A 14,651-nucleotide genomic window follows, 5' to 3' on the forward strand; every position below is an offset into this window, starting at 1 on the left:
TTGTAGTTTGCATCTTTAGCCACCTAGCTGGAGGCAGTGTCACTGGGTGGATCTTAAGGTGTGGTGGTGGGTTTCAGGTTTCAATCTAAAGATATGCAAAGTGTGCCTAGCTGGAGTTCCTGAAGTGTGCTGTGGCTTTTGACCTTTAGGCTTGTATTTCTCTCTCTTTGCCTAGTTCTGTGAATGCAGGCCAGTTTCTTGTGTCATTGTGGAACTTCTCCTGGATCTGTAAGCTTCAATAAATATCCCTTCCTCCATAACTGTGCCTGGTCTGGAAGATCATCTCAGTGAACCTGAAGCTGTCTTCTACAGTGCCTGTAATTTTAACTTGCTTGAGGTTTTCCAGCTTCAAATCTTAAATCTCTCAGTCTAATATCTTTAGCCCAGCACATCAGTCCATTACAAATTTAACCTTGATCAATCTGTCTGGGCCTGGGCACCAGGGTGTAGCCAGCCTTTATGTCAGTATCCCAACAAAGCCCTCTTCAGTCTTTCCTTCCCCTTAGAAAGCTCATAAGCCAAACCTTGAAGTTCAGAACTCTCTGCATTTAGCATATTCAAACTCTCACAAGAATAGTCCATAATACTTGACTTCCAAAAGGCATCTTCAGTTGTAAGCAGCAAATCTATGCCCATTCCTCCAAAACAAAAGTTCCAAAAGACCAACATCCACATGGTCAGGTTCAACTCACCCCACTCCTGGTATCAACTTCTGTAGCAGACAGCTTCAGGTCTGCTGAAATGAACTTCCAGACCAGGCACAGTTATGGAGGAAGGGATATTTATTTAAGCCTACAGATCCAGGGGAAGTTCCATAATGGCAGAAGAAGCTGGACTGCTTTCACAGCACCAAGCAGAGAGAGAGAAGCACAAGCCTAAAAGCCAAAAGCCACACAGCACACTTGAGGAACTCCAGCTAGGCACACTTTGCATATCTTTAGATTGAAAACTGAAAACCACTACTACACCTTATGATGCCCCAGTGACACTGCCTCCAGTCAGGTGGCTGCAGATCCAAACTACAAACTAATCAAACACTGAATATATTGGGGGCTAACTACTCAAACTACCACACACTTTATCTTTGTTCTTTAAATACGTTTACTGGATGAGTCCTGAGCTCTTTCTGGCACATGTTCACCAGGTGACATGACAACAAAATGGATCTTTGGAAATCTATCTTTTATCCCTGATAGTAGGCAAGATTATCATTATTATTGTTTTACCATAGGAGAAACCAAGGACATAAAGGATAACTCAGCTCAATGCTTTGCCCATGAATGGCTGAGGGACTATTGCTTACCCTGGAGTTCTGGCAATCCATGCTCCTGGCCTTCTACTGCATCTTTCATGGAGGAGTGATGCTGCTTAAGAATAGAGCAGCCAGTGCCCTCATGTAGACACATTTCCCAAGGACATTTATCAGCTTAGTCTGTCATGAGGGAAGAAAACACCCAGGGAAAGCTCCTTAGATGCCAGAACAAGCCTCCTAATTCTTCTGAAAATTCTTCTGGTCTATATTGCCCCCTGAGTCATGCTCACACCTGAAAGTACATGAGAAGCTTCTACAGTTCTCTTGATCTCACTCTGAAGACCAAATAGCTTTGCTTATGTGGATTATATTTTTTAGTAAGAATATACACACATTCCACCATCCCTGAGAGCAATGATGCTATCACATGTTCTACGGTAGGAAAAGCCTCCTATATTCTATATGCTCAGGAGAGCATGAAGTTTCTGAAAAACACAAGGCATCCTTACTGGGTGCTTTAAGTTTTTGTTTTAAAGGTTGTATAACATATCAAAATTATTTTCTACCTTAAGACAATTGCCATGCTCTTTTGGTCTTATTGTAAACTGTTGACTTTCTCCAGAAATACACATGCATGCACACACCTTGAATGCCTTTTAAACTGTTGTTTTCTTATTGGTATTTTTTTTATTAGGTAATTATTTCTGTTGGGTCCATACACATTAAAAAAAGAATCTCGGGCTGGAGAGATGGCGTAGCGGTTAAGCGCTTGCCTGTGAAGCCTAAGGACCCCGGTTCGAGGCTCAGTTCCCCAGGTCCCACGTTAGCCAGATGCACAAGGGGGCGCACGTGTCTGGAGTTTGTTTGCAGAGGCTGGAAGCCCTGGCGCGCCCATTCTCTCTCTCTCCCTCTACCTGTCTTTCTCTCTGTGTCTGTTGCTCTCAAATAAATAAATAAAAATTTAAAAAAATTAAAAAAAAAAAGAATCTCTGGGGCTGGAGAGATGGCTTAGCGGTTAAGCGCTTGCCTGTGAAGCCTAAGGACCCCAGTTCGAGGCTTGGTTCCCCAGGTCCCACGTTAGCCAGATGCACAAGGCGGCGCACATATCTGGAGTTTGTTTGCAGAGACTGGAAGCCATGGCGCGCTCATTCCCTCTCTCTCCCTCTATCTGTCTTTCTCTCTGTGTCTGTTGCTCTCAAATTAATTAATTAATTAATTACAATTAATTCTCACTGGTATAACTGGAACATAGTATGGATTTTTATAATTGTAAAATCTGTGTACTGAATTATATGTAATGATTGCCATTCCCATTCAGTGCTTATTAATGCACTAAGACACAGTTGTTATTGTTGTGCCAAGACCCCTGACCAGGAGCCAAGACCCCCAGCCACTCAGGAGTCAACCAGAGGACCGCCACAGAAGCCGAGAAACTCAAATGTAAAAGCAACAGGTTTCTTTTAATGTCAAGCTTAAGCAGGGTCTCTATCCACACAGACCAACGTAGCAGGAGTGGGAGAGAGCCCCAACCTTCTAAAAGTAGGGGTTTATAAAGGAAAAAGAACTGGAAGGGGGCATCTTTAAAAATGATTGGTTCCAAGAAGGCGTGCACGGGAACATTTCTAGTTGCTTATCTCTGGTCAGCAGACTGCTTGCAGAACCCATCTATTGCAAGAGGCCGGAGGCCCCCCTAGTTAGTATTTCTGGAATGTCCTGTTGAGCAAGTGAGCATGAGTTACAGAAGTAAAGGTCAGTGCATTAGTCAGCTAGTTCCTTATTTGAGCTGAGCCTGGGCTCCTCTTTTTGTTCACAATGATTTGTCAAACAATGGCAGTGCCATTGTTTAATTATTTATGTGTTATTTCTTTTGGATCTCTCATTTCCCCCTCTATATGTATCTTGGGAAGCCTATGTAGGGTCCCTGTTTGAATGTTTAAATATTTCCTTATCTATATTGGTTGTCACTGGTTGGTAGGAGTGATTTCTTTGTACCATTGATTTGATGGTACCTAGTTGTTGTTTCATAAACTGTACCAGCTTATTTAAAATACAGGGGCCAAAAGTAAGCAACAGTAGTATGATGAGTAGGGGTCCTAGGAGGGTGGATATCAAGGTAGTGGACCTGGGGGAGTGATTGAACCATGATATAAACTATCCTCTACCAGCTTTTTTTTTTCGTTTTTCCAAATTGTCTTGTACCTTTGAGTCTATAATTATACCTGATGGTTGATATAAAAACATTTTTTTCCCTAAGGCCACATATAGTCCTCCTTAGTAGGTGGGTTTTAATATACCCTTCCAGTAGACACACATTGTCAGCCAGCACAGTAGAAGGCTTTAAGTCCCCCACAGCCTTCTTTGATTCTTTCTTTCCCTGAGTGCCCAGGGAATACATAGAAATAAGAAATTTCCTGACTCGCCATAGAATCCCATGAGTCACCTATTAGTTGATGGGGGTCAAAGATCAAATCAGGAAACCAGGTTCCCTGTGGGGCAAGATATGACTTGGAGTAAGCAATTTCCCCCATGGTAATGTTGGTTATTGTCCAGATCAGATTATAAACTTAGTGGGGAGTAGCTGCCACAATACATACAGTTAGGAGCACAGTCAGGATCAGGAGTTGAAGCTTGAGTGGGCTGTTGTGTTTCCATTGTAGCAGATAGTCCTCAGGTTCAGCCAATGGATCTGCTGGTCAGATGTGGGTAGGTGTGATGAATCCAAGAGGCAATTCTGTCCATTTTTACAGCAGTAGGTATGGTCAGGATGAAGACATAGGGTACCTTCCAGCGGGGTTCCAGTGTCTTGTGGCACCCAGTCTCCCGGATTATTTGTATATGTTACATAGTTACATATTTTAGATTTGAAAATAACATTTTGAATATCTCTATTTGTTTTTTATTATTATTATAGAATTAAAACTATGGGGAAAAGATGTCTTAATGTTTGTTTCCCCTCTTGGAAAGCTCTTGTGTTACTTAATAGGCCATTTGTATATGTAAAGCATTTTTTATCTTTGGCTATACATTTTTCTCTGAGTGTTTAAGACCATGTAGACAGCCAGATTTAATTAAAGATTAATTTTGGAGGTCATTAGTAGCTCTCCAAAGAGACTTTAGGGACCCAGGAGTAGCCCCATAGCTTACTGGTGTCTTCTGTCAGTTAGGATGAGTCAGGGCCATGATGGCCAAGTAGTTTTCCCTTCTTTGGGAAGTCAGGACTGATTGCTCCTCAATTGTGACTCTCCTGTTTCAGACTGTACACCAGTTTTCTTTGGGTCTCCATATACTCCCTGCTCAGGAAGACAGGTGACTTACCAGTGGGCCAATGCAGAAGTGTCCCATCATCTCCAGTGGCCTCATGACCTGGGAGCACAGGCCAAAATATTGGCGCCTCTTGCTCTGATGATTCCAATTGGCTTTTGGCTTCTACATAGGTAATTAACACACTTAGAAAGAACGTTACACCAGCCTGGATGTATGTACATATAGAGCACATTTGATTATTGAAATAGGCTTAAAGAATGGCACAAGGGCTTTTAAAATCATTTTGTCCTATCTTTAAAATTTTGGTTGTACTATGGCAGCATAAGCCTTATATAATTCTATTGAATGGTCATAACTAGGTTTAATCATTTAGGTTTAAGTGATTTAATTTCAATAATGATAACTTTCATCTTCCTGGGATATGTTGGGATAGCTTGCTTAAGCTTTATCAAATTTAAGTCATGGGTAAAACATAAAATTGTTTTATGTTAATAAAAATTTCTGTGGTACATAAAATCAATAGCTATCAAGTTTAAGCCAAAATCATGGGTTGTCAAATAATGTTTTTTTTTTTCTTTCAAGAAGATTTATCAAGGGTTATATTAGAATTTAAATAGCTGTTTTGGTTTAAAAAAATTCAAATTCTGGCCGGGCGTGGTGGCGCATGCCTTTAATCCCAGCACTCGGGAGGCAGAGGTAGGAGGATCGCCATGAGTTCAAGGCCACCCTGAGATGACAGAGTTAATTCCAGGTCAGCCTGGACCAGAGTGAGACCCTACCTCAAAAAAACAAACAAACAAAAAAAAATTCAAATTCTGTGCTTCTTTTTCCAGTGTTCTCTGGGTAATTTGTACCAACACAGGTATCTGAACTAATCAAAGATGTTTTCATTCCCACCAGCAGTGCAGAAGGGTTCCTTTTTTTCCACATCCCCGCCAACATTTATGATCATTTGTTTTCATGATGGTGGCCAATCTGACAGGAGTGAGATGGAATCTCAATGTAGTTTTAATCTGCATTTCCCTGATGACTAGTGACGTAGAACATTTTTTTTAGATGCTTATATGCCATTTGTATTTCTTCCTTTGAGAACTCTCTATTTAGCTCCATAGCCCATTTTTTGATTGGCTTGTTTGATTCCTTATTAGTTAACTTTTTGAGTTCTTTGTATATCCTAGATATTAATCCTCTATCAGATATATAGCTGGCAAAGATTTTTTCCCATTCTGTAGGTTGCCTCTTTGCTTTTTTCACTGTGTCCTTTGCGGTGCAAAATCTTTGTAATTTCATTAGGTCCCAGTGGTTAATCTGTGGTTTTATTGCCTGAGCAATTGGGGTTGTATTCAGAAAGTCTTTGCCAAGACCAATATGTTGAAGGGTTTCCCCTACTTTTTCCTCTAGCAGTTTCAAAGTTTCCGGTCTGATGTTAAGGTCTTTAATCCATTTGGACTTAATTCTTGTGCATGGCGAGAGAGAAGAATCTATTTTCATCCTTCTGCAGATAGATATCCAGTTTTCAAAACACCATTTGCTGAAGAGGCTGTCTCTTCTCCAATGAGTATTTTTGACATTTTTATCGAATATCAGGTGGCTATAGCTACTTGGGCTTACATCTGGGTCCTCTATTCTGTTCCACTGATCTACATGTCTGTTTTTGTGCCAGTACCATGCTGTTTTTGTTACTATGGCTCTGTAGTATAGGTTAAAATCAGGTATGGTGATACCACCAGCCTCTTTTTTGTTGCTCAGTATTATTTTAGATATTCGAGGTTTTTTGTGATTCCAAATGAAGTTTTGGATTGTTTCAATCAAAAACAGCCCCGAGTATGTATGCAAGAGTAGTTATTATAACGACCAGATCCTCTATCAACAAAGAGGTTAAGATTTCTGGTCTGTTGAGGGATCCAAGTCAGCTTGTGACCAAGTGAGACCCTTCCCTGGTGCAATCCCAGTTACCTTGGATGATTTTGGTCTTAGTCAAGTTGCTGCCTGGGTCGTCGGGCTGCTGTTCTGATTTCTGGAGCTGGGCACTTGCTTATCCTGCGGGGCAAACTGAGCCGCTGCTGCTGCTTCTGCTGCTGCTGTAGCTGCCACTGCTGGAGCCACCACTGCTGCTGAAGCTGCTGCTGCTGTGTCCACTGCCGCTGCTCGCCCTGAAGCTGCTGCTGCCAAGTCTGCTGCTGCTGGCACTCCTGGGTCTGCTGCTGCTGGGGCCACTGTTACCGGTGCTGGAGCCGCTGATGTTGCTGCCAAACTCTGCTCCTGCTTGGGTCCCGTTGTCAGCCCAAGTTGGTGTGGCCGGGTCCCGGGCTGCTGCTCTGTTCGCCGGAGCTGGGCTCACGCGGTGGGGGAGGGGAGGGAGCCGCAGCTGCTCTGGTTCTCTCGCTGCTCCACGTGTTCTTCTACCTTGCGGTCTGCTCCTCCGTTGCTCGCTGCTGCTCTCCCCTCATGTTTCCCGAGTTGCGGAGAGCATGGTGTGAGGGGAAGCTTCCGCACCTGGCTTTCTGGTGCGCCGCAGCCGCGGCGGTTGGCCGAGCTTCCGGAGCCACTTTTCCTGCCTGTGCAGGCTCTGGATGCTCTGGAACTCTTCTACTTCTCTGCTGCCACTTCAATTTCCTATACACCTCACTTTTTAGTAAAAGTGTGTATTTTGCTGAGTTTTTTTGGTCTTTTTCCCCCCTAGGCTGCTTTGGCGTGGTACCTACGCCGCCATCTTAACCGGAAGTCAAAGATGTTTTCAAACACAGGTGCTAAGACTTTATACTGCCTTACTTGTCCTTTTCTGCCAATTTCTAAGTTAAATGAGTTAGTCTGTAAATCAATTAGTACTGTTTTCAAGACTGGTAGCAGGTTCTGCCTATATTTATAAATGTTAGATATTTAAAATATAAGATATTAGATATTTAAAATATAAGATATGTCTACTTTCTATGCCTCATATATAAGTCTTATCTAATGTGTATATTGGGGTAAGAGCCCCTTCACTAAAACATTTAATTGGATTAAATCTAATGTTTACCTGATGCCAAGGTTTTAATCAGTGGAGAAACTGAGTCTTATGATAAGGCCTCACTCATTAACAGGTCACTGATGCTAACTTGTTACGATTTAAGGGTTATTAAACTTGCTTTAAGACTCTCTCAGTAAAGTAAATTAGGCTCTTCTTTTCATCAAGGTTTTAACTATTCTTAAGATAAAGGCTCACAGAGAAGTGGTTAATTTCCAAAGGTGAAGTACTCATACATAAAGACATTGTGACTTTAAAGATAACATAGGCATCACCTGTGTCTAATATAAGATGAATTTAGATTAAGACTGTGTCCCTATATAAAACTTTTAGTGTATCCTTAGGAGTCTGTAAACAGTTGGAAACTCTAACTTTAGGTATGGCATCTAGGTTTAGCCTGAATATTCTTTCCTATACATGCACATCTTTATTCATATACTTTAACATTCTCATCTAAGTACCCCTCAAAAGGCATTTTTAACGAGCATTCTATGTCCCAACATTGAAAAATTTCTCCCCAGTTCTTTTAATCAATTCATCTTATTCCATTATTAACCACCTTTCTTATGAGGCTATTATGAAAAACTACACCAAATTAATTAATCCCATTACTCACTAACAAGTGAGTAGTCTAAAGACCATTTTATGTCATTAATACCAATAAGACATTAAACTAAGGCAAATATTGTTGCTATCTTGAGGCAGGCTGGCCTAGAAGTCAGGTCAGTTGTCTCCTTTTAAGTACATTACAATTTTTTTTTTTTTACCTGACAAATTATAAGTTACCACTTTAGAGAGAATTCTGCTGTTTTTAATAATCCTCTATGACAGTTGAAGTTGACCTGGAACATAAATTTAGTAATTATATTCATGATAACATGTAACAAAGTTGACACCTTTTTAATATAAAACTTTAGTTCTTTATAGGCTGCAGTTAAATGTGACCTTTTTTTTTTTTCTTGCCACTTTTTGGTGCACTGTTGCGGCTGGATGGGGCTTGTATCACCTTAGATCAGCCTTGCTTTACTCCCGGCACTCACCAGGGTCTGGTCTAGTACACATGGAGGTTATGGCCAAGAAGAATGCTGGGAGGCCAAGGATTCTGACTACCTGAAGGGGAAAAGGGGGCTCCAGGACTTCCAGGAGGCCTCTGAGGAAGGTGGCCCACTGAGAGGCTGCTGAAGGAGTGGGCCTGCTGGGGGCCACTGGGAGAGGAGGCAGAGACATGGCACCTGCATGCAGAGGGGCCATTGTCTGTATGCCACCTGACTCTGACCCAAACCACTTTGGAGCACATGCAAAGCTGGCTTGTAGTTTTGCTGCTTAAAGGGAGTGAGGGGATATTTCCTTCCTGAGCATTTCCTAACCAGATAAGCTATGTGGGTCCACATGGATGCCCAGAAATCCAAAAATGACCGGGACGACTTCTTCCCAAAAGGAGCCTGCCTCCCTCTGGGAGAGCTATTTCCCTTAACTTTTAGAAGAGCTCTTATTCTGTGAATCTGAGATATATACATTTTTTGGCAGGAGGCAATGTTACCCATGACAGAGAAAGATTAGAAAAGCCAAGACCAGAGGGCAACATTCCGGAGGGCTGATTAGCACACGGGGGATTCCCCAGAGCTCCAGGCATGAGCCTGTCCACAAGTTCAAGAAGCCAGTGACCTGCCCTTCAGGCTTTTAAGAGATTGATGTGTTACTGGTTGTTTTGTGTCAGAGAGAAATAGATAGAGGGTTTTTGCCAACAGGCAAAACAACCCAACAGGCTGTTGGGGTCCAGGCAGAGGATGGCTGGCCTTCAGTCAATACCAAAGAGTGGCCTCGGCCAAGAGACATCAGTTGCCAGTTTGTCGTGTCTGGTCCCACACGATGGTGCAAACCAAAAATAAAGGAGGAGAAAGAGAAACCTGCCAGCCCTCAAAGACATGGAGGCAAGGCCGCATGGGCTGATGTCTCCCAGTCCTTTGGGAGAGCACTCACCCACCCTGTCCATCTCATCAGTGCCCCCTGCAAGAATTGGGGCTGAGGCTTCAGCAGTAGGCTTGGTGTCTCTTTTGGGTGTAACTACCAGCACCTGTAAAGGAGGGGGCAAGGAAGGGAGGAAAGTCTTCACCCAGGGGAGAGGCTCTTCTATCATGTTCCTCCAGGTCACAATATAAGGGATTTGATTAGGGTGTCCACTCCTAGGGCAAAAAAAAGTTTTTTTTTTTTTTTAATGTGGTATGCAGGTGAAAAGTTCCCTCCGGTGGCCATCCTACATCAAAGGTGGGCCACTCAGGTACAGAATGTGATCCATTTGCCTTTCTTAACAGCTACTCCATTCTCTTGGGTGACACTTTTGATGTCCCTCCAGTATTCCAGAGTCCTAGAGGAGAAGAAGGTGTCTGTCCCATGTTATAAACGTCCAGGGAAAAGCGTCTGTAGGATCAGAGCATAACACACAGACACACGAGTACAACACAAACACAGAGGGCCCAATAGAGAGCTATGTGCACTTCAGAGCTAAATTCAAATCCGTGATGGCCAAACAAGTCTGTGTTCTTAAGGGATGGCTCAACAATACCAAACACGGTATGAAAGTAGGAATGGGTGCTGGTCTCCCCAGTAGGTTGGCTCTGTCCTCTGGGACAGGGTCCCCACTCAAATGAGGGGGCAAGACGTCTTGAGCCTTCTCCAGGTCTGCCTTTATGGTGCGTCCACCAGGGACATAAGACCTGTTAAGAATTATGAATTACAGAATTACAAATGCTGCGAATGTGGCTTGCTGGCAAACTGGTAAAAAGGAAAGAAGAAAAAAAGAAAAGGAAAAGGAGCACTCAGTTATTCACCTGTCAGAGAAGAAACCTTTGGGGTCAGGTTCATTGGGGTCTCTGGGGATCCCGGGCGAGCCCCCAAGATGTTGTGCCAAGACCCCTGACCAGGAATCAAGACCCCAGCCACCCAGGAGTCACCCAGAGGACCGCCACAGAAGCCAAGACACTCAAATGTAAAAGCAACAGGTTTCTTTTAATGTCAAGCTTAAGCAGGGTCTCTATCCACACAGACCAATGCAGCAGGAGTGGGAGAGAGCCCCGACCTTCTAAAAGTAGGGGTTTATAAAGGAAAAAGAGCTGGAAGGGGGCAAAGAGGTTACATCACATTGCATCTTTAAAAATGATTGGTTCCAAGAAGGCGTGCGTGGGAACATTTCTAGTTGCTTATCTCTGGTCAGCAGACTGCTTGCAGAACCTATCTATTGCAAGAGGCTGGAGGCCCCTATAGTTAGTATTTCTGGAATGTCCTGTTGAGCAAGTGAGCATGAGTTACAGAAGCAAAGGTCAGCATGTTAGTCAGCTAGTTCCTTATCTGAGCTGAGCCTGGGCTCCTCTTTTTGTTCACAATGATTTGTCAATGGCAGTGCTATTGTTTAATTATTTATGTGTTATTTCTTTGGGGTCTCTCAGTTGTATTTTTAGTAAAAATGTGTACAATTGCATACATTTTTTTTTCTAGAGTTATTCATAACTATTTGAGTAAAACCCCATTTGAAGAGTACCAAGAAAGCTCATATTTTTCTCGATTTTTACAATGGAAAAGGCTGGAAAGGTAGGTTTTAATTTAAAACTCAATAAAAACAAGTACTTACTTCTCTAAATACATATGGGTTGATGTCTTAATTTTCCATCTGTCTCAGTAATACTTGGAATCTTGAGTTGTATATGTTGCTGTTACATTCCTGCACAGAAATTATTAGTAGATACATTGTCATACAGTTCCTTCTGATTCAATGGTCTTCATTCTCTTTTTTAATGTTTTTATTTGATTTTTTGACATTTCATATATGTATACAATGTATTTTAATATCACTTCCTCCAAGTGCCCTCTCTCTTCACTCTCACCTCCCACTAAAATCCTTCCTACTTTTGTACATTATTTTTTATTTGTTTTTTGACCCATTGAGTTAAATTAGGGTCACTTGTATGATCATGGGTGGGAGGTTATTTACTGGAGAATGGGCAACCCACCAGTGACTCTACTACTTAACGTGACTCCCTCGCTTGCAGCAATCATCAGTTGCCACAATTTATTCTGGGAGGTGTGGTGTCTCATGGACCCCTCCCTCATGATGAAATATTGACAGGCTCAGTTTTGTGCAGGAAACTACATCTGCTATGAGTTTATGAATGTAACAGACTTGTCATATTGAGAAGACAGATTCCACAGCCCTACTTTAGCTTTGTAAGGTGGGGCTTATATGTCATGTTTGTAGCTGAGTGCATGCTAGTCTCTTATTCTTTGTAAGTTTGCTAACTGTGCATCTTTATATTGATCTCTACCTTTTCCTGTTCTCTTTTTTAAATGGCAGTTCACTGTCTTGGTACAGTGATTAGAATATAAAGTATTTTTGTTTTATAATAATATAATATGATGTGATGGTTGGAACTTGGCAGTCTAGGCCTTGGCTTTGGCTCCTGCTAGCTGTGTAGCCTCATGCAAGTAACTTAACCTTTATGAACTTTATGTCCTATTCTGTTTAGCAGGCCTCATGCTATTGGACTGCTGTTAGGATCACCTGGGAAATGTGCAGTGCTTAATCCAGTGTTTGGTGCACAAAATAAGTGCCACAAAAGTGTTGGCTGCTGCTAGTGCTATTTTATTACTGATTAAATTTCCACTTAGAGTTGACACATTTCTTTTTTTCTTTTTTGTTGAAAATTTTAACAAACTCTGGATGCATGTGCCACCTTGTGAATTTGCCTTACATGGGTTTTGGGGAGTTGAATCTGGGTCCTTAGACTTCATAGGCAAGTACCTTAACCACTAAGCCATCTCTTCAGCCCCCTGAGTTGACACATTTCTTTGGGGAGTTATGTAACCATTGTGAGGTAGTTATAGGAAAGTGTGTATATATCATGTTCCTCAGCAGCTTTCTGGCAGGTTCAGAGGTATGCATGAGATTGAACTGAAAGTAGGCATGGATATTTTCTAGTGTGGACTGCTTGCAGGTTTGTCTTAAATTAAAGAGGATAATTGGGCTTCATTTTGTCAGCGTTTTTACCATATTTTAAATGTGCTTATTTCTCTGAGTGCAGGTTGAGCTGTCTCACTAGAGAGAGAGACAGTTGCTAAGCACAGATACATTTGTTATGGGCATTCCCTTTGAACAATATGGGTCTGAAGATAGAGCTAACATGAGAGCTGGGTAGGTTCTTCTATTTCAAAATAACTGTAATGTGAGATCTGAAACTTTTCTTTTTAATTGGCTAGGAGGCCAGTGACAAAGAACACGTTTAGATATTACAGAGTACTAGGAAAAGGCGGATTTGGAGAGGTGAGTAACATGCATTATGATCAGTATTTATTATTTATTTTTCTGTGGGTGTGATGTGTATGGGTGCACATGTGCTGTGTGTGTGTGGCAGTCAGAAGACAGCTTTAAGGTGTTGGTTTCTCCTTCACTCTGTTTTAGGCAAGGTTTCTCTTTTTTTTTTTTTTTTTTTTGGCAAGGTTTCTCTTGTTGTTTTGCCACTGTGAAGGCCAGATTGGCTGGTTTCTGAGCTGGTCCGTAACTCTGCCTCCTATTGCTGTATGCACATTGGGATTACAGACACACATCCAATTTTATATGAGTGCTAGATCTCCAACCATCAGATCTGTACATCAAGCACTTTTAATCACTGAGTTATTTCCTCGGTCCCTTTTTAGTAGTTCTGTTGTAGACAGGTAGGCAACAGGTCTTCAGATACATAAGCTTCAAGCAGTATGTCAGTTTTGCTAGTGCATGTATTTCCATATTATGTTTTTGGAACATGGTTTTAGCCAACTTGAGAATGAAGATGGAACTTTGAGAAAAAGGTAGTTTGTTTGAAGTTTTAAAAATCCCTTTTCTTTGTGACTCCATCTTCCATTTCCTATTCTAACATAAGATGTTTTCCCATACATGATGTTCAAGTTCAAGCAGTTTATCCAGATTGGAAGATTATTATATCTACATTGTGAAACTTCTGTTATTTAGGACTTTCCCTAAAATTCCTGTTGCATAGAATACTACTTTTTTAAAAAAATTATTTATTTATTTATTTGAGAGTGACAGAGAGAGAGAGAGAGAGAGAAAGAGGCAGATAGAGAGAGAGGGAGAATGGGCGCACCAGGGCCTCCAGCCACTGCAAACGAACTCCAGACGCGTGTGCCCCCTTCTGCATCTGGCTAACGTGGGTCCTGGAGAATCGAGCCTTGAACCGGGGTCCTCAGGCTTCACAGGCACTCACTTAACTGCTAAGCCATCTCTCCAGCCCAGAATACTACTTTTTATTTTTAAAAAGAGATGTGTGATTTCCCTGTGCTATCCAGGCCACCCCCAAACTCTCAAGAAATTTTACTGCTTAAGCCTCATGGGTAGCTTGGGCCTACAAGAGTATGCCACTGCACTAGGTCAGAGTACATTATGGGGTATACTTGTTTAGTTTGTCTGTGTTTGGATATACACGCACTTCTCACATCAAATGATGTTCAAGGCGTGGTGTGGTAGTACTTACCTCAGATAGGAGGATAGCAAACTCAATGCCAGTCTAGGTTACACAGTGAGATCTTGTCTGTAAAGAAAAAGCCCCACAAAACTATGTTCAGATCTAGGGATATAGTTCACAGGTAGACCCTTGCTTCAAATATGTAAGGCCCTGAGTATTAACCCCAACATCTAACAAAAAAAATGTATTAAAAATTTGTCAATTTAGGAAAATCCTAGGGAAATGTCCCACAGATTCATGAGAAGTAGACTTTAATTATGATGACTGTTCTGGATAGCGATCACTGTAGTGGGTGAATAGAGAATAGCACATAGCTGTGATAAGGTGGTTTAAAGAGAAGTTAGTTACCTCATTAATTATCTGGAGCAATTATATTCTTCCTACAAATTTGTAAATCCCCATGAAGTTGTCTGTTGCAGTCAGATTCACAGTGCTGGCACAAATCACCTGACCAAGAGCAGCTTGTGGGAAAAAAGGTTCATTTTGGTTTACAGACTCAAGGGGAAGCTCCATGATAGCAGGAAATCATCCATAAAGCTGTACTTACATCACTTCACTAAAAGGCATCTCTTAGGCCAAGGCTTCAAATTCTTTTACATTCCTCTTGAAAGTCAGCTCCAAA

The 14,651-nt window shown here is 41.8% G+C and overlaps 1 protein-coding gene across 1 annotated transcript in view; it reads left to right on the forward strand.

The window, feature by feature from the left end:
• Positions 1 to 14,651, forward strand: part of Grk4 (G protein-coupled receptor kinase 4) — a 167,837-nt gene that overhangs the window by 79,486 nt on the left and 73,700 nt on the right. Inside the window, exons 7-8 of the mRNA XM_045161262.1 lie at positions 11,016 to 11,108; positions 12,771 to 12,834. Of these exons, the coding sequence (XP_045017197.1) occupies positions 11,016 to 11,108; positions 12,771 to 12,834 (157 nt within the window). The remainder of the gene's footprint in view (positions 1 to 11,015; positions 11,109 to 12,770; positions 12,835 to 14,651) is intronic.

This window comes from Jaculus jaculus, chromosome 11 (assembly GCF_020740685.1).
Source record: "Jaculus jaculus isolate mJacJac1 chromosome 11, mJacJac1.mat.Y.cur, whole genome shotgun sequence".
Classification (NCBI taxonomy): domain Eukaryota; kingdom Metazoa; phylum Chordata; class Mammalia; order Rodentia; family Dipodidae; genus Jaculus; species Jaculus jaculus.